Source organism: Pleurodeles waltl, chromosome 10, assembly GCF_031143425.1.
Source record: "Pleurodeles waltl isolate 20211129_DDA chromosome 10, aPleWal1.hap1.20221129, whole genome shotgun sequence".
NCBI lineage: Eukaryota > Metazoa > Chordata > Amphibia > Caudata > Salamandridae > Pleurodeles > Pleurodeles waltl.
The window spans coordinates 913,140,037-913,166,789 of NC_090449.1; the positions used below are offsets into that span (position 1 = coordinate 913,140,037).

A 26,753-nucleotide genomic window follows, 5' to 3' on the forward strand; every position below is an offset into this window, starting at 1 on the left:
AATTGTTCAGCCAGCACAAGAACACTGTCATGTCTTGAGTCCAGATAATTGGGTTCTGGTGAAGAAACATGTAAGAATGTCATGCTTAGAGCCACGCTGGAAAGGGCCATTTCAGGTTATCTTGGTGACCACAACTGCTGTGAAGTGTGCTGGTCTTCCAAATTGGGTTCATGTGAGCGATACACGCAAAGTTCCAAGTTCTGTTGAAGATACAGTGCCTGTTCCTCTAGGATCAGAAGTGGTGAGTGAGGAGGTCCAGGTTAGCCAAACTGTGAGAACTGGACCAGTGGCAATCTCAGGACATGAATAGACGGGTAAAAATCTAAGTGTGTCAAAAGCAATCAACGGTGCAGGAGGGTCAAGCTAGAATCAGTCGATTCCTGCCAGCTCAGTGAACATTGAAAACTCAATTGTGCCTGAAACGAGTACTGTGAAAGGAGGACAGTAGCCCACAAAACTTCCAGGCCCAATAACCTTCAAATATAACTGAGGTAACTGAAGAATCTGATCAAACTGACAGTGAAAATTCTGTAGCAAGGATATCAAAAATAAAAAGAGTGCCACGTTGTAGGTACCCTGCACCTAAATGGTGTTTCTTTGTTGCTAATGAATGGGAGAAGGAAGTCCTTGCCTTTTATGTTGACAATTCAGATTCAACTGAATATTTTGGAACTAGGAATCACTCCAGAACTGAACTTTGAGATTTCATTGCTGCTTGAGGGGCAGAGACAATTTGTCCTGGAACTGCTTTTAAGTGATTATCAGATGGTTTATTAGTAGAGACTTTTGAACTTTTATTAGTGATTTTTGAAACATTGCAATTAGAGAAAACTTGACAGACTTTCTAAAAGATCAAGAACTGTTGTAAATAAGTGCAAAATGAATCTAAGAAGAGATATTTTTGATTTAGATTTTGTTTTCGCTTTGCTTACTTAAATAAAACAATAATTCAAAGCTGAATTACATTTTTGATTTTGCATTTTATTTTTTGCTTTGTTTTTGACTTTTGAATTTGATATCTTGGTCTGAGTATAGACAAGCCATGAGTTTTGATCAAGGTAAACGGAGTAATTGTAAATATGTGTATGTAGAAATAGCAAGAATATGTCTGATCATGAATTTCTTATTAATTGTTGGTTTGAGTGTGTCTGTGAAAGACAAAGTTGAAAGCACAGCTACACCAGTGTTGGGAGAGTCTCATACAAAGCGAGAATCCCTGTATGAAAATGAGAAAGTGCTTAATCTTGACAACTCAAGAGAAGATTTGTGTACAAATGTATACTACAGGTTACTGTATGAGTACATTGAGACTATGGATGTGCATGATTGTTATGTTTGTACACAGATCCCTTCATAAGTGCAGGAAGGAATAACATATCACAGCTTACCTTTAACTTACAGTATAATGTGTAGTCTTTTACTAACTCTATTGTATAACTAATAATATTTATAGTATTTCTATTCTAATGTAACAGCTTTTGTGTTTTCCTTTGTGGCTATTAACCAGAATTTGAGTAGTATTGTTGACATGTAAAACATTGACATTATGGGACGTTTCTTTAAACCGACCGTGACTTTTGGAACTGCATACGCACACAAGAATAATTTAACCTGCATTCTCACACAAGTTGAGAAGGAGTTCAATAATCAAGTGGATAACATGAGTAAAGCAATGAAAATAAAAATAGAAACAGGAGTAGGTGTACAGGATTAGCAAAAGGATGAAACCCATCTTGCTGGTAGCGATACACAAGGAGACTTAGGTTTAGATTAGCAACAGATAGTGACGCTATGTAGATATAGGATGTAGACAGAGTCTGACACAAAATGTGTAGTGAATGTAGACATGTGTTTTTATTTAGGGGTGTTTGAAATGTTATGTTAAATGGGCAACACCCTCCTGTACCAGGTGTTTATTGCGTTTGTGGGACAATGCCTATTACAAGCTTCTAATACGCTGGTATGGTATATGTTTCTTAGGGGTAGTTTTTTCCGAAAATCTACCATGTGGACAATTTTGACAATCCAGTCTGGAAGGAAAAACCGAAATCCAGAGCAAAGAGAGGAGCTAGTACAGCAGAGATTACATGTAATATATTTGGTGTAATTTTTTTATCAACTGGTGTGATCTTGAATGATATCAAGATTAAAAAGTTGTCAACAAATATGGGCAAGATGTCTACTGATTATGCTTGAGAAATGTTGCTCATGGATACGGAGATGGTTGCTGTGAAATTGATGGTTTTGCAATATCAGCTTGCGTTAAACATCTTATTGGCGAAGAAAGGCAGAGTTTGTTTTATTGGTGCAATAGTGTTGAACATTTATATTGGACAACAGTGAGGAGATAAGGAAGTTTATCTTTAACATGACTAATTTTAAAAAAATGACCTGAAAGTAAAAAGTGCCTTGGAGGCAATAGGTAAAGGATTTTAAGCATTGGAACATGGTTTGGAGATTTGGGAAAGGGAATAGTAAGGATGATCCTGAGACTTTTGTTGATTGTGACTTTGTGTGCTATAGTCACATTTGGATTTATACATTTGTTTTCAGATTTTGGAAAGTACACAGAGTTAAGAATAAGCAGATGAGGGAAGAGATTGAAATGGAGATGATAAGAAGTGTTTATTACAAGAACCTGAAAAGAATTGAGAATGTAAGTAGACAAGGGCGTATATTTTATCAGAACACAAGGCTTTGAGTTGTCTCATTGAAATGAGAGTGTCAGCAGCACACATAGAAGAAGCAAAATGCCATGGATGATTGTTTATGTGCAGGAAGGGGCACCTTCCTGCATGTAAAATATCATTCAAAATTACGCTTTGGAACTTCTATGTGTGCTGCATTTTGCAGCACACATATCACCAATATAGATTGCTTATGTGCCGGAAGAGAAACCTTCCTGTACATAAACAATCTATCCCCTCAACGCAGACACCCAGATGCTATATATTGCAAGGATGCCTCCATTGGCGCTAGGCAGCTTAATTTAGCATCTGTGCAGGGGGAAATGCAGGGGTGTGCTGTATTCCTCTAAATACGAGGCACCTCTGCATTTCTAAAGTGGCGTAGCTCAGCTCTGTTTTTTTTGGCGCAGCACCATTTCTGGTCAACATAAGTATGGGCCTAAGCATTTTGTGAAAGTTAGACTTAAACTTACTTTGACATTTGGGATTCAAGATCTGTTCCTGGAGAAACGCTGCATTCTGAACTGTTTGAAGGTGCCTCTGAAAATGATTAGAAAAATATGTTTATCCATACTGACAAGATCGTGAGTTTTAAAGGAATAAGTAAACACCTGTGTAACAAACAAATTAAAATACGGACGTGTTCATGTGTGTTCTCCAGGGACTCTTCAGCTCCTTATCCCAAATGTCATTAAGGAGACTTTATCAAGTAATTTAGAGCGATCAGTGAAGGGTAAGAGTTAGGAAAATAGAACATCTATAGTATGTTTTTCTAAGGGAGGAGGTTAACTGATGGGATAAACAGTGTTTCTGATCATTCAGACTGGACAATATGTAGGCAAATGTAATGCAGACTGAGACCTATTGCATCTGCTTCCTTGGGGCATCATTTGCAAGGTATTCCATTACGTTTTTACTGCCTCACTGCAGAGAATGCATAACAGGCATAACAAGGCTGGTTGTCAAACTGTATTGTAAAACTATCATCCCTTTATCCTTCGCCCACCTACCAGCCACTAGACTCACGAAATAAGTAAAGCATAGTAAGGAAGGACAGATTTGTAACTATGCATGAGGTAACTACAATAATGGAAAATAATCGGCTAAACTGAATAGCTGGGGTTTTCAAAATTTATTACAAATATTCGTAAGCCACAATGCCACCAGTCCTGACCAATTCCTTCTCAGCTGTGCCCTTGATCGGGCTATCCCAGAGCACGAAATGTCATCCCAAAACATGCACTTTCCCAGGAAACAACAGTAGGAGAACAGAGGGGCATATTTATGAGCCCCTTGCCCACTCATTTTATTGATGCTAAGGCGAAGATAAAGTGGCATTTCTTTACCGTGCCACATTTACAAAGTGTCTAAAGGGTGCAAGAAAAGTGGTGCTACGCTAGGTGCAGCACCACTTTTCTTAAATCTGTCCCTGAGTTTGTCTGTGCCACATGCAGTATTTGATAGAGGGGAACACTGTGTTCTGTTTTCCTGTTGCATAAAATCATCTTCCTTTACAAACTTTAAGAAACTGCTGAGGCCTGTCCTAAAATCTGCTTGGCTGGCATTAAGCCACAATGTCACAATAAAATGTGTTTAGGAAGGAGGGATTGTGAAAGGTGTTCAAGGGACGGAGTTCCGTGGTGGACTCTGATAGAAAAATGTAGCCTCATTGTGTCACCATAGCACACAAGGTATTTGGCTAGTTCTGTTTTTACATAACGCTCATAATTCCCGGCATACAAATTAATATTGTGTAAAAAAATATATATATTATTGACTAAAGGTGTCACTTGTCACTCTGTACATCTTCACAGCTATACAGAAAGTTATCTGTAGATGAGGAGGTGAAGGGACACTACAGTGGGAAATGATCCAGTTATGTACTAAAGAGAAGCGCTTCGATATTTTAAATAAAAGCATGACACTTCTAATCTGATGAAGGCGGAACAGGAGGCGAGAGTAGTACAGTTAGAGTGAGCCAAGAGAAGGATAAGGATGGGAAAGCATAAAGCAAACAAGTGATTTATTTATGATAAGTAATAACATTTGCAGAATTGTAATAATAATGGCATCACAAGTCATCTTAGAGTTCCGTGAATACTTTCAGTAATTATGGTCTCATCTACAAGGAAATGGTGCAGCGCGGCGCCACAAGCAATCTTGCTGTTCCAAGCTGTGTCATTTCCAAAAAACAGGGATGTGCCATATTTAAAGGAATATGGCACAACCCTGTGTCTCCCCCTGCAACCAGTGTCAATGCAGCCACACTTGCACCATGGTGCAAGGATAGCTGCACTGCTGGGGAAATTGCTTTTGTGCATAAAGGGACACCTTCCTGCACAAAATCAATCTTTAATGGTGATTTGCTCCTTCTATGTATGCTGCAGAATACAGCACACATAGAAAGAGCAAAAAACAAGGTGAAATTAAAGTATTCTGGTTGCGCCACTCTAACGACTACCCTAGGGAGGCATTCGTTTTCAGCGCTACCTCAAGTTTACCATTTCTCGTAAATCTGAGGCAGCGTCAAAAAGCAATGGGAGCTGTGTGGGTACGGCCACAGCAACACCCATTGTACACCACTTAGATGCAGAAAACTGCATTGGGAGGCCCATATCTACAAAGCCGTTTTAGGCCTGGGAAAGTGGCTTAACGCCACTTTGTAAATATGGTGCAATGCACAGCACCACTAGAGCGTCACAAAAAAGGATGCTCCTGTGGTGCTACAGCCTCGTAAATGAGGCCCTAAATGTTTTATTATATTCTATCTGTGCCATTACGACTCTCATGTAAAAGGAAAGTTTCATGTCTTCTATGCTGTGATATTAATATTTTATTACAGTTGAAGAGTGTCTTGCCTAATGCCAGAGCGAACAGGCACTGCCAAAGGAAGGTAGGTGAGCCAATTTATAAATGTAATTTAAAGTACAAATAAAGTCAGCACTAGCTGCCTTTCTTCCCAACGTTTTTACCTTAGAAGATTAACTTCAAAAGACAAGGCTAATGACAAGGTGTGTATTTCTTGCTCTGCTGGAGTTTATAACAAGAATTCAGGACACTATTGGGCAGATTTAAGAAAAGTGGTGCTGCTCCTAGTGAAGCACCACTTTCCTTGAGCTCTTTAGAGCCCCTCTCCTGTCACCATGTGTGCGCCATATTTAAAATATAGTGCACCATGGTGCAGGGTATGGGGCAATAGCATCAGAATTTCTGACACTATTGATGTACTGTTCAGGGTTATCGCCAAAAATGTGGCGCTAACCCTGAACAGTACATAGGGGCACATTGTAAATAATGGTGTGCCCCCCTTTAATGCCTGCTCTGAGCAGACTTTAAAAATGTCAAAAAAATGTACGCAAAGAAATCTTTTCGATTTGTTTGTGGCATATTTTCATCCCCTCATACAGAATGCCTGGCACAGGCATAATATGGTGCAAGGGGTCACAAAGTGGTGCAATGCATGCATTGTTCCACTTTGTAAATCTGATATCGCATTTTTGGCCATCTAACGCCACATTAGCATTAAAAATGATGCTAATGTGTTGTTAGATGGAGCTAGGCCCTCTTAAGTCTAGACCTGTATGCTGCTTATAACACATTCTTACACCCAGACACTAGTTAAATCCACGTTTTCAAATATCTAATTTCTAAAGGAGGGTTGGGACTGCTGCCTTTCCTCACTTGTCACAGATTGGAATGAGGTCAGTCAGACTGCTGACCACACTCAGTCTTGAGCACTTCAGGGCTCAAAACTGTAGCTCCCAGGTAATCTGTGACTCTCCCTCTCGCTATGAGGGGGAGGGCCTCAAGGCACTTTTGCTTGGAATTAGGTCATGCCCTTAGGGCTGTGAAATCTCCAGCGTGAAAAGGTTCAGCTCAGGCAGCCAGGAATATTTAGCATAGGTTTAGCTCCAGGCTGCCTGACCTGAACAAGAAGATTGTCTGTCAGGTTGAGCTTTGTTCATCCTGATAGATACTCTTCTTGTCAGGAAAGAGGTGGGACTGTGTACGGGACGCTGCCGAATCCTTGCATTCAAAGGGAGACAAGATAAATAAGGAAAACAGAGCCAACAACAGACTTTGATGGGATATAGGCCCTCATTACAACCCTGGCGGTAAAGTCCGCTACGGGCAGTATGACCTACACTTAGAAATCCTCCACAATACAGACACCCACACAAGTCCGCCACACCAAAGGTCAGTGATAAACTGGCGATAGAAAAACCCACACTGTTAACCCAACAGGAATACGCCCACACTATCATGACCCACGAATCAACACGGCGGTCATTCAACTGCAGTAATCCATTGGCGGTACATACCACTGCGCTCAAAATACACACACACATACAAAACACAACCACATTGGACAATTCAAAATACACACACCTGATACACATACACACACCACACACACACACACTCACACCACTATAAAACACACACCCACATTACCCACAACCCCTTACAATGACATTTATGGAAGAAGCAGAGAGACAGAAAAGCTACAACAAACCCGGCATCCAGAGGCACACCACACCATCACTTATACACCATCCACACACCTCAAAGAACACACCCCAAAACATCACCCTACACATCACATCACCACACACATCACCCACACCACATTGTGGCACCTCAAAGACACCCCAGGTTTTCTGAGGAGGAGCTCAGGCTCATGGTGGAGGAAATCACCCGGGTAGAGCCACAGCTATTCGGATCACAGGTGCAGCAGACACTCATTGCAAGGAAGATGGAGCTATGGCGGAGAATTGTCGACAGGGTCAACGCAGTGGGAGAGCATCCAAGAACACAGGATGACATCAGGAAGAGGTGGAACGACCTACGGGGGAAGGGACGTTCTGTGGTATCCAGACACCAGGTAGCCGTACAGAGGACACCTCCTCCCCCACAACTAACAACATGGGAGGAGCAAGTCTTGGCGATCATGCATCCTGAGGGCCTCACAGGAGTAGCAGGAGGACTGGTCTCTGGTAAGTCATATCTTTAATCCTATATCCCCCACCCTACCTGCATGCCATCACAAACGTCTACCGCTACCCTCACACCCATCACCCCAACACCTCACAGATACCCCACTATCACAACCCACACATCCCAATACCAAGCCCTGCATGTGACAACAATGCATGGACAGCCAGCACAGACCTGCATGGACACCCATCACAACAGCATGTCGAAGGGAGAGACTCACCCAGGGCACACAATCACCACTCACACAAGGGCCAAGGCGATAATGCAAGCACAGGAGTAGAGGGAAACACTCCCATTGCACAAGATGGCACACAGAGATACAATAACAATGCATTTACAGCCCAACAGGACCCCTACACAATGTCACCGGACAGGAGGTGCCAGCCATATCTAGTCCCCCCACAGAAGAGTCCCACAGTGACGACAGCAGCTCTGCACACCTAGATCAAGATGACCAGCCCGGCCCATCAGGGACCTCTGGACAGTCGGTTACCCTGCCATAGTCCCAAACCACTACTGAACCTCCCCCCTCAGGAAACACCACCACAGCACCCACCCAGCGGGCCAATGCCACTGTCCCAAGGACACGTCAATCAGCAGTGTGTCCACCATTACAGGGACCACAGGCAAACCCACTAACACAGGACGATCAGGGACCTGGGGTCAGTGGCGGTGGGCACACGGTTCAGGGGACAGAGGCACAGGACAATAGGGAAACTGAGAGGACTGCTGTGCGACAGGGGGAGGACAGGCCCAGGGAACCCACTGTCCACGAGGCACTCTCCAACATCATGGGAGCATACCACCATTCCCAGGAGACCATGGGGACAGTACTGGCCAAGTTTCAGGAGACCCAGCGACTGAAGGAGGAACAGTACCTAGGGATCAGGGAGGATTTGAAGTCCATTAACACCACCCTGGTCACCATTACAAGGGTGCTGGCAGACATTGGCAACACCATGAGGGAGACAGTGGCATACCACTGGGCCCCTGACACCAGCCCGACGCTAGTGTGCAGGAGGTCCCACCACAGGACCGACAGGCCACCAGCACCTCACCCCTTGCAAAAGGAGAACCACCCTGCAAACTGTCCCTGTGATCCTGGCAGAAGACAGAGAACATTGCCAAGACCTCCTGATTGTCATCCTTCTGTCCCACTTTGTCACCCTGACCACCTTGAACTGACATTGCTCCACTTCTTATGCCCCATTGGACAATGCAACTGTGATACAAAGAGACTGGACTCTACCATGGATATTCCTCCACCATCACCCCAGCCCATTGCACATCCCCCTCTACTTGTTAGCACTTAAATAAACACACTCGAATCACAAAACAATCTGGAGTCAGTCTGTACTTTCACAAATGTATTATTACAACCTCTTAGACAAATAACATTGTACATGTTCATTTGCACATACCAAAGTATGACAGTTGTTGGGCAGCAGTAAACATAGCAGAAGGCAGAATGTGGTACCCAGATCTGTGAAAAGGAAAGCCAAAATGAACTGTCAGGGTCCATACATAGAGGAAATAAGACTGACTCATACAATGTCCACAGTAGTCTGATATGAGATGAGCAGTGCCAGTCTCTTATCTGTGTCTCACTGGAAGTACTGCATGATGATGTTGTTTCTGTTGTCAATATCTTCTTCTTCTGCCTCCTCTTCTTCACTGTCCACAGGCTCCACCGCTGCCACGAGACCAACATCAGGCCCATCCTCCTGCAGAAAAGGCACCTGGCGTTGCAAAGCCAGGTTGTGCAACATACAGCATGCCACAATGATCTGGAACACCTTCTTCAGTGAGTAGTATAGGGAGCCACCTGTTAGATGGAGGTACCAGAATCCAGCCTCCAGGAGGTCGAAAGTCCACTCGATAATCCTCCTAGTTCACCCATGTGCCTCATTGTAGTGTTCCTCTGCCCTTGTCCTGGCATTCCTCACTGTGGTCAGTAGCCATGAGAGGTTGGGGTAGCCAGAGTCACCTGCAAATGTCGATGGATATCTGTGAGGCACACTAACCCTTTGGGACTACCCCATACCCAGACACCTGTTCGTACTGTATGGGGACCTTGGCCTCACCTATTAGCCACACACAGTGCCTCTGGAGTTGCCCCATCACATAAGGGATTCTGCTATTCCTCAAAATGTAAGCGTCAAGCACAGAGCCAGGATACTTGGCATTCACATGGGAGATGTACTGGTCTGCCAAACACACCATCTGCACATTCATAGAATGGTAGCTTTTTTGATTTCTGTACACCTGTTCATTCCTGCGGGGGGGGACAAATGCCACATGTGTACCATCAATGGCGCCAATGATGTTGGGGATATGCCCCAGGGCATAGAAGTCAGCTTTCACTGTGGGCAAATCCTCCACCTGGGGGAAAATGATGTAGCTGCAGATGTGTTTCAGCAGGGCAGATAACACTCTGGACAACACGTTTGAGAATATTGGCTGAGACATCCCTGATGCCATGGTCACTGTTTGAAAGGAACCACTGGCCAGGAAATGGAGCACTGACAGGACCTGCACTAGAGGGGGGATGCCTGTGGGATGGCGGATAGCTAACATCAGGTCTGGCTCCAATTAGGCACACAGTTCTTGGATTGTGGCACGATCTAGTCTGTAGGTGATAATGATGTGTCTGTCTTCCATTGTTGAAAGGTCCACCAGGGGTCTGTACACCGGAGGATGACGCCATCTCATCATCTGCCCCAGCGGATGTGCCATATGGAGGAGAATGGTGAGCAGAGGGTCATGTACCACATAGGTTGCACAAGGGTTTTTGAACTAATGTGATTAAATCGGTGTGTGGCGTTGTCTGTCCGTATTTGTGCCCAAATCTGCTGTGACACAGTTAGGTGCCCTGCCATGTGCCACCCTTAAATGGTGGCTGCCTGACCTGTGAGAAAATGTACATAAAGTTAATCATACACCATAGCTGCTAGGCATCTATTTATCTTTATTATGTTGCCATGTGCTCGACAAACCTCTTGAACTTTGATGATTGACCTTGTGCTCGCAGCCTTGGGCTACAATCTGCTTATCGCTGCCATTTACTTTTTCCAATTACAGTTCCGAGAATTGTCGTGCTTAATCAGTAACTGCCAGAACAAGTTTGTACAGGTCGTTGCCACCTCCTGCCAGCTGCATCTGTACCTTCTCCCACCACACGTGTATCCCTGAAATATTCTGAAGGCCGTAGAGGACCTTGAATGCGCTAGGGGTGGAGTTGTCCTCTGACTAAGCAGTTTTGTGTGTATATAAGGTTGGGTGCCCCAGAGAGAAGGGGCAGCCTCCGGAGGATAGTCACTTGACTGTCCTGGGACTCTGTATTAGCTTGAGCTATAATTCATGTAATAAACTTCTCTTTATTCCTCCAGTTGGTGACTCTGTCTGATTTGTGAACTCTCTGCTAAACTGACCGTGAGGACAAGGGTGTCATTCCACCACTGGTAAGGAGACCCTGGGTGGGGGTCTAATCTTTCCTGGTTCCTCAGTTGGCACCCGAACAGGGACCCGAGTCAGGCATCCAGGGGACCGACCAGGTGACGGAGGACTCACAATTGGATTTCCAAGGGAGGCGCCCCACACCAGATTCTGAGCTTCGTTCTCTGTCGTGGACCTGTGGATCTCCACTGTGTGTCTTCCAGCTGGCTCGACTTCTCCTAGTGCTGTCTGAATTCGGGTCTCTGTTTTCTGTGAACTACTGGAGTCCCCAACTGTTGGACTATGACAGAAGTGTCAGGTAAGGACGGGAATTGAAAGATTCCTGTCTAAAAATAGGTCTGTGAGTATTGTACGGTTTCTATCGCTCTTTGCAAAGATCGACGTCAGTGGTAAGACTGACCTCAGTTGTCATTTTAGTATATAGGAAGCAAAAGGCATATTTGCCACTCATTTGGTGTATTCAAACCACTGGTGTAAGAACTTTTTAAAAAATAAATACTGAAAGAATGCCAGGGTTCAGTTGTTTGAGGAAATTGTGTGGTTGTCTTTGCAGTAGGGACTCCCGCCTGGAGGAAACATGCCCTGCTCCTCCGGCCGGGACTCCGAATTATGATATATATGTTAAATATGGCATAGGTCCGATTATTTGGTCTGATATATGGAGAAAAAGAACCAAAGGTAGTTCTGATTTGCAATTGCCTATTCACGTGACATTTGATAAAGATACATTAGACCACTTACAGTAACGTTTGTTTCTGACAAAATGTAGACCAGGGATATTTGATTCACTACGGACTTGGCAGAAAGAAGCAGACCAAAGACGTAGGAAGGCAGAGAAAGAATTACAGAGACATAAGACCAGGACGGTGGCTGAAAAGGTATATGACTCTGACGTAGCTGAACATCAACAGAAAATTTTAGAACATGACAGAAGGCTTCACTTACAAACTGATCAGTGTTACCCTTGCAGGACAGTAGTGGATAAGCCACAAGAGGAAGACCCCCTTTTAAACGATATGTTAGATAAACCCCCGATATATACTCCACCAATATATCCTACACTACATCCTCAACCTGCACCAGGTGACCCTATTGTGCCACCCCCGGTTGGATCTCAGGCGAGTGCTCCGCCACCCACCACCACCCCTCATGTCACCAGACCAATAGAGGATACACCCCGCCCGACTGTACCCACCCGGCGACTGGCCCCCGTTTGGCCCGCCCCTGACTCCTGTTTAGACACCACACATACCCCCCGTCCCAAGACCCCGCGAAAGTGCACCCTGCGCGGACACTTGTTCTCTAATTCACAAGAGGAAGATGTCATTGAAGAAATTACACAGAGGTGGATGACTAATTGGAATGACTATGGGGGCAGGGACATTGTCCACACTATGAAACAATGGGATAGTTTAGTTCAGTTACTTGCAGCCACCCTTATGTGCAACATTATAATACAAGAATATGAGGATGATGGTTCCTCATCTCCCACGGGACTGGTGGACCTCCGAAAACGCACCTCTACTGGACTGCCGTTTGGTTCTGGTCTACATGATTATGTTGTTAATCTTCTTGTATATAGGGACCGCCTGTGGACATGTAGCCCTTCTATAAGGGCATCCATGTTTTCCATGAGAGAGGTTCCGCCGGTTTGGCGAGAACCGGTGACGGGTGACGCTGGCCAAGTTATTACCGCAGGGCATTTTCAACAAATGTGGGTACACACCCCATGGAAAAGATCTGAAACATATACCCTAAAAGCCGCCTTACCTGACCCCCGTAAGAACCCTGCAGGATATTATAAAGAATTGCAACAAATTCTTGAATCATGCACTATGACGTTGTCCGATATTGACATGTTCATGGCAGCAGTAGTCCCCCAGGAAGTATGGTCAAAAATACGGAGGCACGACCATGCTGAGCTAGGGGGCAAGTGGGACCAATTGCAAGCAGCAGAAAGAGACAGGGTTGGGGGAGCGAAACCAGACCCACTTTTATTGGCTCTCCCACTGAGTATTTTGGATTTAATGAAGACCATACTTGCACCACACAGGATAAATTGGGATAAATTGGCCGCCTGTAAACAGAAAAAGGACGAGGGTGTTTCAGACTTTTATACAAGGTTTGAGGGTGTCTTTTCTGATTACAGTGGCCAAGACTTGACCACTGAAGGGGGGATAAGACTCTTTGTTGACAAATTCGTGGACAATTTATTACCAGACATAAAGGGAAAATTGAAATTGTGTGAAAGTACGTGGCCAGTCTCTACTGCCACTGAAATACTGACAATGGCCCAATATTATGAGAACAGGGAGATAGAAGAAAAAGAAAAGAACGAGAAAAAAATGAAGGAGTTAAAAACGAAGGTGTTATTTCAGCAGGCCTACCCTCAGCCCCGTCAACAGCAGTCCAGATCAAGGTCACAAGGACCTCCCAATGACAGAAGGCAGTCCCAACGCCATCCCCGTTCTTCCCTCTCCTACAATCAGTGCGCCTATTGCAGCAGGAGGGCCACTGGAAGAGTGACTGCCCCAATAAGGACAACTCCACATGCCACATGCCCCCACCGCAACAGGACAACAGACCACGTGGTAGGTCTGGTCCTGCAGACAGACCCCACCAGCAGGCCCCTTCACAGTCCCACAGTACCCCCGCCTGAATTATTTTGATGCTTCATCCCAGCTTCAATATTTTAATGACGATTATAATGCATATGAAGGTCAGGGGTCCTCCTTTGACTAGGACAGCCTTCGACAGAGGGGGGTGGGACCAGTTTCTATTCCTTTTAGGCAGAATGGCCCTCAAGTTGAGTTACAATTAGATGGTACTCGAAATGATTTTTTGGTAGATACTGGGGCCACCAAAAGTTCTGTTAAATAGGAAGAGGTCCAAGGGGTCCCTCTGTCTGGCAATATTAACGTCTCTATGGGTTTTTCTGGTGTTCCGGTGGCTAACCCCGTCTCCCAGCCCCTGCATGTTGCTATAGGTCCTTACACCATTAGCTCCCCTCTCATTCTTACTTCGGCCTGTAGTCAGAATTTATTGGGTTTGGACTTTTTAAAGAAATTGTGCGCCACCATTTATTGCTCTCCGGATGGAGTTCATGTCACTTTAGGTCCAAATATTTCCCCGTCACAATTTTTGTCAAAACCACTTCCACCCGAACTTCGAGATTTGCCAGACATTTTATGGGCCACACATAAGGACAATGTTGGATGTCTGGACATACCACCGTATGTCATACGCTTGAAAGCCAATGCCAAATTGCCTCGACTTCCCCAATACAAATTATCCCAACACATTGAACAACAACTTAAAAATATTGTGACCCAGTTGATTGATTTGGGTGTCATTGAAGAAACATGTGAAAATGATTGTAACAGTCCTGTCCTTCCTGTTCATAAAAAATTATCTGATGGCACCGCGCCTCCAGGACTCCGATTTGTTATTGATTTACGGGCGGTCAATAAGATTGTAATACCCCAGTTCCCTGCTGTTCCTTACATTACGACATTATTAACAATGATACCTGCCTCCGCTACTTGGTTCTCTGTTATCGATCTTAAGAATGCATTCTTTAGTATTCCCATTCATCCAGATAGTAGACACATCTTTGGGTTTTCACTGGGTGGTCACAGTTTCCGGTTCTGTTGCGCTCCACAAGGCTAAACTGAATCGCCTAGCATTTTTAGCCAGGCTCTCAAGGGTCAATTAGATGCACTTGTTTTTCCTTGCTCCTCGACACTGGTTCAATATGTGGATGACCTTTTAATAGCATCCACTTCAGAACAAAATTGTAAAACAGATACTGTAGCCTTATTGAAACATCTTGCACACCATCACCATAAGGTCTCCCTCTCCAAATTGCAATATTGTAGACAGGAGGTTATATACCTAGGACACCTCCTAAGGAGGGACATACGTTAACGGCTGAGAGAATACAAGCTATACGAGACATACCGGTTCCAAGGACACAGAGAGAGGTTAGGGCCTTTATAGGTATTACCTCCTTCTGTCGTCAATGGATTCCTAATTATTCTCTTTTGATAAAACCATTTTTGCATCTCACCCACAAAGATTGTCCTGAAAAGATTGATTGGAATGATGATTTTCAGTCTGGTTTTGATGAATTGAAAAATACACTCTGCACAGCACCTGTACTGGGTACGCCTGATTATCGTAAAGATTTTCAGTTATATGTGAGCGAGAGAAATGGATGTTCACTATCAGTGTTAACCCAAGAGCATGGCGGCAGACAACGCCCCTGTGCTTATTTTTGGGCTCTACTGGATCCAGTGGCCAGTGCACTCCCGAGCTGTTTACGGGCAGCAGCCGCTGCAGAGGTCGCAGTGCACCAGTCAGCCGGGATAATCATGGATTCACCCCTCACCCTGTTGGCCCCACACACTGTTGACACACTATTAAACAAAACAAAAACACAGCATCTTAAAAATGCACGATTAACTACTTATGAACTGACACTTTTAGCTAGTCATATAACATTAAAAAGGTACAACACGCTCAATCCTGCCACTTTATTGCCAATTACTGAAAAAACTGAAGATTCTTATGATGACATATATGACTGCATTCTCCGGACGGAGGATGAAACAAAAGGGAGAGTGGACTTACAGGACACACCACTGAGAGACCATGACGGCATATTATACGTAGATCGTTCATGCATCAAGCTACCCGATGGCACTACCTCTGCAGCCTATGCAGTTACAACAGCTACCACTGTAGTTGAAACAGCTAGAATACCATATAACTCTGCTCAGGCCGCAGAATTAATAGCTCTAACACGAGCCTGTGAGTTAAGTAAATGACTTAATGTGAATGTTTACACGGACAGTCAGGATGCATTTGGCGTAGCACACAATTTTGGTCGCTTGTGGGCAGAACAAGGATTCCTCACTTCACATGGGACACGTATTCAACATGGGACCCTTATAACTAACTTACTTTCTGCCCTGGCGTTGCCCAAATCAATGGCTATCATGAAGTGTAGTGCACACAAAAAGGTGACAGATGAAACTGGACAGGGCAACGCCCTAGCCGATCAAACAGCAAAAGATACAGCGTATGCAAAGACAGGACACATGTATGTGGTAGATAGTGCAGAGAAGGTTCGTCCCCATGAAATATTTGGGAACACGGTAGAGAGTGTCAGGAAGATACAGGATGAGGCAACTGAACAGGAGAGAAAGGAATGGGAAGAAGGGAAGGCCAAGTTAGAAGATAATACGCTGTTCTGGACAGATCTGTCACAGAGGCAAAGATGGATGTTACCCGATGCATTCGTTCTGCCAGTAGTGACTATGGCCCATGGTCCTGCACACATTAGTGCGAAAAGCATCTGTTATTTGCTTGATCCGGTTTGGTCTAATAAAAATATCAGAAGAGTAGCTGACCAACTGGTTCAATCCTGCATGATTTGTTTACAACATAACATAGGGAAGGGTGCCTCAGTCCCCGCTGGGCATTTTTCCCCACCAACTTATCCCTTTGAAGTACTACAAATGGATTATATTGAGATGGAAAGGTGTAACAACTTGAAATATGTCCTAGTTGTGGTCTGTATGTTTAGCAAGTGGGTAGAAGCTTACCCTACTAAAGATAATACTGCCCTTACCACCGCAAAGGTACTTCTGAAGGAGTTCTTCCCACGGTTTGGGGTCCCAAGGTGTGGCTGGTCAGATATTGGGAGTCATTTTGTAGGGCAGGTGATGAAAAGGGTGTGTTAAGGTTTGGGCCTCCGCCAGGAGTCTCATGCAGCTAACCACCCCCAGTCAGCAGGACTAGTTGAAAAATATAATGGCACACTTAAATTGAAGATGTCAAAAATATGTGCAGAACGCGGTATACGTGGCCAGACGCGTTGCCCCTGGCTTTAATGTCTGTCAGGATGATGCCTCACTCTAGATCAGGGTTGTCACCCCATGAGATAGTGATGGGTAGGCCAGCAAATGTCTGGGGGGTCCCTCGACCTCACAAGTACGCAGAACTAGAACATCCTGTTTTGATGGACTATTTAAATGAGCTCACTAATTCTTTGCGTTCTATTCACCAACAGGTGCATGAAGCACTTCCATCTGTATCCACTGATCCAGGCCACAATATACTACCTGGAGACTGGGTCCTCACAAAGAATTTCCAGCGGAAAAAGAGTCTCGAACCTCGATGGAAAGGTCCGTGACAGGTCCTTCTTGCTACTCGAACAGCAGTTAAAGTAGAGGGAGCTAAGAATTGGATACATGCATCCCTCTGTAAGAAAGTACCCCTACTTGTACCCTCTGATGAAATAAAAAGTGATGACCACCCGACGACTGAGGACCATTTCAGCAACACTACACGGAGTGATAAAAAACAGAACGACAGTGCGCTGCAGGAGGTTCCCTCAGATTTTGGTCACACTGAACAATTGTTTCCTGACCATACCATACCACAGTCCACAAGATACGATTTCCGCACACGAAGATAGGAAAATTAACAATGAACTGATTACTTGTCCCCTGTATTAAGTCTGACGATAGCTGCAGGGCCGTGATTTTGACTGTCGGGGCGGACCAGAGTGTGTCAATAGGACTGCTGGAATCACCCCACAGTGAAGCAACCACCAGTCACGGGCAGCACCTAGGTTGGACTGAACTGCTAGTGGGACAAGCAATAAAAAGAAATTGATTTTATACAAGAAGACAAGAGGAAAAAGAAGAAAATAAGTAATTTAAAAAGACTATTAGGCCCACGTATCGCTTGTCTCCATAACAATACTATTTTTGGTACTTCTGTCTTGCATTGGGTGCGTAATACATGATTCTGACTCAGAGGTCTCACCAACTACGCCACTGCCTCCAGAACACAGCCATGTTTTCTTACCACCCCATGAGGAAGGACAACGTAAGGAATATGAAAACAATACCTTCATATCTATATTACATCAACATCAGCTGGCTGTAAATAGAACAAATTGTTGGATATGTGGCTTGCTACCGAGTTCCGTGCAAAGAAGGTTGCCATATATTGCATTTCCTTTTTCTTTTGATGGCTCCTGCAGCGCCTGGTATGAACTATCAGGCATTTGGGCTACCTCAATGGATGCTACTAATTCCGGACTATTGGTCACCCACCTTTACCGGTTATGCTGGCCCACTGGAACGAGAGTTTATGGAACAAAGGAAGAAAAGTCAGAATATTCTGACCGACGAAATAGGTCTGCTGACATATATTTTTTATCCTTTAATACCACACTCCGGATTGGCCAAAGATTTTTAGGTCAAGGTTCCACTTTGTTTTCAGAAAAGTGGCAATAGAAGTGTAGGTGCCAGTAACTGTAATGCTACAGTAATATTGAATGGAACTAATTGGCCTACCAAGATACCATCACGAAATTCGTATTTTGTTTGTGGTAATAATGCCTACACCTCCTTAGTACCCACCTGGACCGGCACATGTTACATTGCTTGGTTACTACCACCAACTTACACAGCTGGCCCTCAATACCACAGGACTCGGAGAGGGGTAATATCTGCAGAATATACCTCAGCACAAGAAGCATTGGACTACTTTAAAGGAATCCTTCCATTTTGGGGCCCTATGATGAACAGTAGGGATATCAGACATCTCACACGAGTCGTGGAAGCAACAATAAATGAAACAGCAGGAGCTCTGAGTAACATCACTGCAGAGCTCGCTGCTGACCGCCTTGTTACTCTTCAAAACAGAATGGTTCTTGACTTTATCTTGGCAGACCGTGGTGGAGTTTGCACTTTGATCGGATCGAGCTGCTGCATTTATATACCAGACAATGCCCCTTCAGTGTATAAAGCTATTCAAAGGTTGCATATGATAGCTTCCACAATACACCAAGACGAAGGAACATGGTCCCTGACCGACTGGTTTGGGGGCTTGATTTCCCAATGGGGCTGGAAGATACTAATGTTCCTTTTTGTGCTTGCTGCTGTATTCCTCACCTGTTGTCTTTGTGTACAGTGCCTACCTGCTTTGTGCGGTTGCTGTATGGCATCCCTTGCCCCCTGGCCTGTTCGCCCTCCTCAACACACGGCTATGCTGTCCCTTGAGCAGGAGATAAAAGACCTTATGTCCATTAACATAGACACTGAATGACGTTCAAACTTGCCTCACAATGGCAAAAGGAGGGATTGAGAAAATGTACATAAAGTTAATCATACACCATAGCTGCTAGGCATCTGTTTATCTTTATTATGTTGCCATGTGCTCGACAAACCTCTTGAACTTTAATGAGTGACCTTGTGCTCGCAGCCTTGGGCTGCAATCTGCTTATCGCTGCCATTTACATTTCCAATTACAGTTCTGAGAATTGTCGTGCTTAATCAGTAACTGCCAGAACAAGTGTGTACAGGTCGTTGCCACCTCCTGCCAGCTGCATCTGTACCTTCTCCCACCACAAGTGTATCCCTGAAATATTCTGAAGGCCATAGAGGACCTTGAATGCGCTAGGGGTGGAGTTGTCCTCTGACTAAGCAGTTTTGTGTGTATATAAGGTTGGGTGCCCCAGAGTGAAGGGGCAGCCTACGTAGGATAGTCACTTGACTGTCCTGGGACTCTGTATTAGCTCAAGCTATAATTCATGTAATAAACTTCTCTTTATTCCTCCAGTTGGTGACTCCGTCTGATTTGTGAACTCTCTGCTAAACTGACCCTGAGGACAAGGGTGTCCCTCCGCCGCTGGGAAGAAGACCCTGGGTGGGGGTCTAATCTTTCCTGGTTCCTCACCTGGAAGGAGGGAATGGGGGAAATGAGGTAACTGCGCTGGCGTGCAGCATCGCCGTAGGCAGTCAAAGACCACCGCGCAATTCTGCATTGGTTATCATTGGGCCCTATGGGTTCCAGGAGCCAATGACGATGTACGCCGGCGGAGACGGTACGCACTGCCGCGGACGTGACTGCTATTTTTTAGCTGTTAACTCCCTTGATACCTGACCTTCAACACGTGGAGGACTTGAAGAGACTAATGGATGGGGTCCTCCCCTAGTACACATTACTCTACGGTCCTCCAGACAAACAGGTGAGTAAATTGTGAGCATGATGCATGGGACATGAATGGATAGAGTGGTATGGATGAAAGATACATGTTTGGGGGGGCGTTGAGGCCTGCTTGTGAGGATCGTGAGAGTATATGTGTCAGGGCATGGGTGGTACCTGGTGGCCAATGAGTATGATGAACTGGACGGGGGAGTAAGTTCCTTTCTTACTTTACCTTTCCTTTAGGTCAGCACCTACCAGAAGAAGGGTATTTGGTGTGCCATCGCCAAGGAAGTGCGGACCCTGGGGGTTTATCATAGATGTAGCACCCAATGCCGCAAGAGATGGGATGACCTGCGTCGCTGGAGCAAGACGACGGCGGAGGCCCAGCTGGGGATGGCCTCCCAACGTGGAAGGGGTGCCCATCGCACCGTGACCCCCCTGATGTTTCGGATCCTGGCAGTGGCATATCCGGAGTTGGATGGGTTCTTGAGGGTATCACAGCAGCCACAAGGGGGTGAGTACAGTCTCAGTCAGCTGACTCTGCACGCTTTACGAGGTGTCTGGGTGGGAGATGTGGGCTGTGGGTTCACCTAGGCCAGGGCGAACTTGCTAGGTTAGGTTCCTTGTTAGGCAGGCTCTGTGGCACTCCAACCCAATGGAGGTAGTGGCCATCTACAAACAGTCAGGCTGCTGTGGGTTCCAGGTGTGCAGCAAATAGGGTTAGTGTTAGATTTTTCATCCTTGGCGTGGTCTCCCTTAACTTTTTGCCTCTGTTCCCCAGGTTGTTGATGGGTGCTGGACTCTGATTTTATTGTTTTTGTTACTCTGGGCACTTTACCACTGCTAACCAGTGCTAAAGTGCAAGTGCTCTTGTTTAAAATGTGAACGTAATTGATTCTCCATGATTGGCATATTTGTTTTACTGTTAAGTCCCTAGTAAAGTGCACTAGAGGTGCCCAGGGCCTGTAAATCAAATGTTACTAGCGGGCCTGCAGCACTGGTTGTGCCACCCACACAAGTAACCCTGTAATCATGTCTCACACCTGCCACTGCAGTGTCTGTGTGTGTATTTTTGCTCTGTAAATTCGACTTGGCAAGTGTACCCACTTGCCAGGCCTAAACCTTCCCTTTTCTTACATGTAAGGCACCCCTAAGGTAGGCCCTAGGTAGCCCCAAGGGCAGGGTGCAGTGTATGGATAAGGTAGGACATATAGTAATGTGGTTTATATGTCCTGACAGTGAAATACTGCCAACTTCGTTTTTCACTGTTGCAAGGCCTGTCTCTCTCATAGGATAACATGGGGGCTACCTTTAAATATGATTAAAGTGTAGATTCCCCTAGAGAGTAGATGGACATGTGGAGTTTGGGGTCCCTGAACTCACAATTTAAAAATACATCTTTTACTAAAGTTAATTTTAAGATTGTGCGTTTGAAAATGCCACTTTTAGAAAGTGAGCATTTTCTTGCTTAAACCATTCTGTGACTCTGCCGTGTTTGTGGATTCCCTGTCTGGGTCAGTTTGACAGTTGGGTTGTTTTTCACCTCACACCAGACAGTGACACAAAGGGGGCTGGGGTGTAACCTGCATTTCCTGATTAGCCATCTCTGCTAGGAGGGAGGGGTGGAGTGGTCACTCTCATCTGAAAGGACTGTGCCTGCCTCTGACAATGCCGGCTCCAACCCCCTGCTTTGTGTCTGATGACTTGCCTGGGCAAGGCAGGATTTCACAAGTAGGTGTGAGTCCCCTTTGAAGAAAGGTGACTTCAAAGACTAAAATGGGTATAAGAAGGGCTCCCAAATCTACAGACTTTAGAAACACTTCTGGAACCAAGAGGAACCTCTGCCTGGAGAAGAGCTGATAGCTGAGGAAGAAGTGCTGCCCTGCCTGTGACTGTGCTTTGTGGAGCTTTCCTGCAGTGCTGCTTCTGCCAGAGTAAGAGGGCAAAGACTGGACTTTGTGTGCCTTCCATCTTGTGAAAAAATCTCCAAGGGCTTGATTTAGAGCTTGCCTCCTTTTGTTTGAAGTCTCAGGGACAGCAAAGACTTCTCTCTGCCAGCACCTGGAGTCTCTGGAGAGACTCCTGCCCTGACAAGTGGTGCCCTATCCAGTCCCTGGGCCCTTCGAAGGAAAGCTGGTGGAAATCCAAGGAAATCGACTTCGGACCGACGCCGCTGCTGAATCCGGTAACGCCGCCTGCACCTGACGGCGTGACCTTTGCTGGAACGCGACGCTCTTCGCAGGCCCGACGCCGCAGCAGCCCTGCTGAAGTCCGCAACTCCGTGGAAGTCGCCGCACCACGTCGTGACCGACGCCGCTCGAAGTGCACGGATTCAATGTTTCGCACAGACGCCGCGATCCCCGACTTCGCGCATCGGCTTCTTTTCACTCTTCACCAAAGGTACTGTACTTGGGGCTCTACACGACTCCGTGTCCGGCGCCGCTGGTGTCGGCTTGTTGGGAACGACTCTGTCACGACGCCGTGTTAACATCTCATTGAAGCATTTTTGTTTCTAAGCGCTATTTTTGAGTTTAATCTTTAAAAAATCATAACTTGACTTGTGTATGTCGGATTTTTGTCGTTTTGGTCTTGTTTTGTTTAGATAAATATTTCCTATTTTTCTAAACCGGTGTTGTGTCATTTTGTAGTGTTTTCATTAAGTTACTGTGTGTGTTGGTACAAATACTTTACACCTAGTGCTCTGAAGTTAAGCCTACTGCTCTGCCAAGCTACCAAGGGGGTAAGCAGGGGTTAGCTGAGGGTGATTCTCTTTTACCCTGACTAGAGTGAGGGTCCTTGCTTGAACAGGGGGTAACCTGACTGTCAACCAAAGACCCCATTTCTAACAGTTAGGCATAGTCCCCCATGGGCAGGTGATTTTCAAACGAACTTTTAGTGCACGGCCTAGTGCATAGGGCTGCTCCTTGTGTGTTGTGTCCACCAACAGTAGTGGTGTTGCTGGCATTGACCATGTGTCTCCTCTGTCTTTCCCCCGCTTTTTGTTTTGTCACCCTGTCCTTGTGTGCATTAGCATCATCTGATGGAGGAGCAGTAGCACTGGAGCAGGAAGGAGCTGCAACCCACATGGCGCAGGCGGGTGAATGTACAGAGTCTGAAGGCACCAGTGGGATGGAGGGCGAGGGGAACTCCACGACGGGGACAGGAGGGGACACCAGCGGCAGCAACTCCTCCTCTGATAGGTGATCCCTTGCGGTGGTGGGCACTTCTGTGCCCACCACAACAAAAGGTAGAGCTGCCACCCTCCTACCAGCACCACCCTCCAAGCAGCCCCTCACCATGTTTCCCTTGCCGGCTCACCCAGGAGGGTGGGCATCTCCTTCGCCCCAGGCACCTCAGGCCCTGCCCCAGTCAGCCCTGCTGCCCTCAGTGAGGAGGCTATTGACCTCCTTAGATCCCTCACTGTTGGGCAGTCAACCATTTTGAATGTCATCCAGAGTGTCAAGAGGGATTTGCAGCAGACAAATGCATACCTGGAGGGCATTCATTCTGTTGTGGCGGCCCAACAGAGAGCATTTCAGGCTCTGGCCTCAGCACTGATGGCAGCCATTGTCCCTGTGTCCTGCCTCCCAACTCCAACATCCACTACCCAGACCCAATCTCTTCTACCTCAGCCTATCCCAAGCACACCATCAGACCAGCATGCACATTCATCAACACACAAAAGTGGCTCAGGAAAACTTAAGCACCTCACATCCCACAGGCACTCACACAAGCACCATACCCATGCAGACATACCAACATCTACTGCCTCCACTGTGTCCCCCTCCTCCACGTCCTCCACCTCCCTCCCAGTCTCGTCTCCACTCACACCTGCATGCGCTACATCCTCAGCCACTACCTCCATTACCAGCACGCCCATCACCACACTCCGCTCACGTGCAATCACCACCCCCACTACCATTCACACGTCCCCTGTGTCCTCTCCCAGTGTGTCTGTGAGCCCTCCTCCCAAAGAACACGTATGCTGGCACACACCCACTCAACAGCCATCCACCTCACAACAGCCTCCAACCCAGGCACCTTCACCCAAACTCAGCAGATGTACTCCTCCTACAACCACTACCTCTTTCCACATTCCCAAACCCCCTCCATCTTCCCATCCCAGTGTGTCTAAAAACCTTTTCCTGGCTAACATTTACCTCTTCCCTACACCTCCCCCCCGTCCTTCCCCTAGGGCCAGGTTGTCTAGAGCCCTGACCAGCACCTCAGCCACCAAATCCTCATCCAGTATGGTCCCTGCAAGTCTGGAAGGATCGAAGGGGGCACCCATCAGCGCTGCCAGAGTGCCACCTACTGAAGCCAAGGACCACCCTATTCCGCCACCTGCCACGGTAAAGAAGGGACCAGCATGCAGAAGAGAAAAGCCGCACCACTCACCCAGCAAGGCCTCATCCAGAACCAAAGAGGACAGTGCCAAGGTCCCAGCAGTGACTTCCAAGGTAGGGAAGGGACGCAAGAGCAAAGGGAAGTCACCTCAGGGCACGGAGCCTCCGGGTGAGGGACTGGTGACCCCCATTTCACAAGACAGGCCAGCAACCTGTACCGAGGTGAGCACCACCGCAACGACCGCCACCTGCACCGCCACCGGCACTGCCAACTGCACGGCAGCTGCCACAACTACAGTCACCAGCATCATCCCCAGTGGGCAGCCTTCAGAGGCTGCAGGAGACGGCTTGGTGTCTCCATCCACAACTACAGACACCTGCACCACCGGCAGCATCTCCGCCACAGACACCGCCGCAGCCACTGCCACCTGCCCTGCGATGTGCTCAGCCAGTGCCACTACAGCAGACATCAGCATCATCCCCAGTGGGCAGCAGTTTGAGGCTGCAGGAGGCGGCCTGGTTTCTCTTCCCACAACTACAGACACCTGCACCACGGGCACCACCGGCACCACGGGCACCACCGGCAGGATCTCCGCCGCAGCCACCGCCGCAGCCACCGCCACCTGCCCCGCAACGTGCCCAGCCAGTGCCACTACAGCGGACATCAGCATCATCCCCAGTGGGCAGCCATCCGAGGCTACAGGAGATGTCCTGGACCCTGCACACATTACATGAGGCACCACCACCAGCACTGGCACTACCAGCAGTTTGCAGCCTGTTTATTTTCAACCTGATAAGGTTTTGCATCAGATTTTCCGGCGCAGCACAGGCGATGTGTCATTTCTCTCCATGCTGCAAAGGTTTGCATCATTTTTTGCTACGTAGTCTGGGTTCCTCATTGCGATGTGGGGATATTTTGACACCAGGGACGATGAACTGAAAATCCTTAACATGCTGGAAGAAGGAGCAAGTGCTGCATTGATCCGGTAGGCAATGTGTCAAATTTTCCATTGCAAGGCAGGCACTGCATCAAATTTCCAGTCGGGAAGTCATGCTGCATTGTTCCGGCCAGCGGTTTGGCAACTTCCCAGCCATGATGCAGGATGTGCATTGATTTCTGCAGGTTCTGCATTGATTTTTGATGCACAAGGAGTTTCTTGAAGAAGTGAAATCTTTGTTGGCCCTGAGACTTCAGAAACAGGAGGCAAGCTCAAACAAAACCCTTGGAGAGCACTTCAGGAGGAAGGCAGAGTCCTTCCAGCAGAGTCAGAAGCCAGGAGGGCAATAAACAGGGCAGCAGTCCTTCCCAGCAAATCAGTCCAGATGAGCGCTTTGGGCAGCCAGGCAGTTGCTCTGACAGAGTGCATGTGTAGGTCCAGAGGTGTCTCAGTTGGTGGGTCAGAGACCCAGTTTATATACCCAAAATTGTCAATGAAGTGGGGGAGACTTCAAAGAGTGGTTTTGAAGTGCACAAGTTCCTCTTTCATCCCAGTCCCGCCTGCCAGGGTCAGTTCTTTGTGTGAGAGTAGGGCACTGGCCTTTGGAATCTAAGTGTGAGGCCCTCCACCCTTCCAGCTGGGTGAAATGCACAAGGGAGCGGTCAACCAGCACACACCAGACATGGACTGGAGACAGGCTGTAAGTCACAGATGGTATTAAGTACAGAGAAATGTTCACTTTCTAAAAGTGGTATTTGTAAAATAGTAATATTAAAGCCAGCCTCACCAATAAGCAGGATTTTCTATTACTATTCTGGCCATACTAAATATGATCTGGTTAGTCCTTCCAGATCAGGATCTAACACCCAAAAGTATATGAGGGCAGACTCAATGACAGTATTTAAAAGGAGCAGGCCTCACAGTTGTAGAAAACAAATTTATGGATTTTTCACTACCAGGACATATAAAATGCATAGGTACATGTCATGCCTTTTACCTACATAGCACGCTACCCTAGGGGTTACCTAGAGCCTACCTTAGGGGTGAATTCAATGTAACAAAAGGGGAGTTTAAGGCTTGGCAAGTAATTTTAAATGCCAAGTTGAAGTGGCAGTGAAACTGCACACTCAGGCCTTGCAATGGCAGACCTGAGACATGGTTAAGGGGCTACTTATGTGGGTGACACAATCAGAGCTGCAGGCCCACTCATAGCATTTAGTTTACAGGCCCTGGGCAAATATAGTGCACATTACGAGGGAATTACAAGTAAAGCAATGTTCCAATTGGGTATGAATCAATGTGACCCTGTGGTTAGCAGT

At 46.5% G+C, this 26,753-nt stretch overlaps 1 protein-coding gene across 1 annotated transcript in view; it reads right to left on the reverse strand.

Annotated features, from left to right (window-relative positions):
* LOC138262020 (ATP-dependent translocase ABCB1-like) overlaps nt 1-26,753 on the reverse strand; it is a 1,142,744-nt gene that overhangs the window by 914,628 nt on the left and 201,363 nt on the right. Inside the window, exon 6 of the mRNA XM_069211672.1 lies at nt 3,161-3,227. Within this exon, the coding sequence (XP_069067773.1) occupies nt 3,161-3,227 (67 nt within the window). The remainder of the gene's footprint in view (nt 1-3,160; nt 3,228-26,753) is intronic.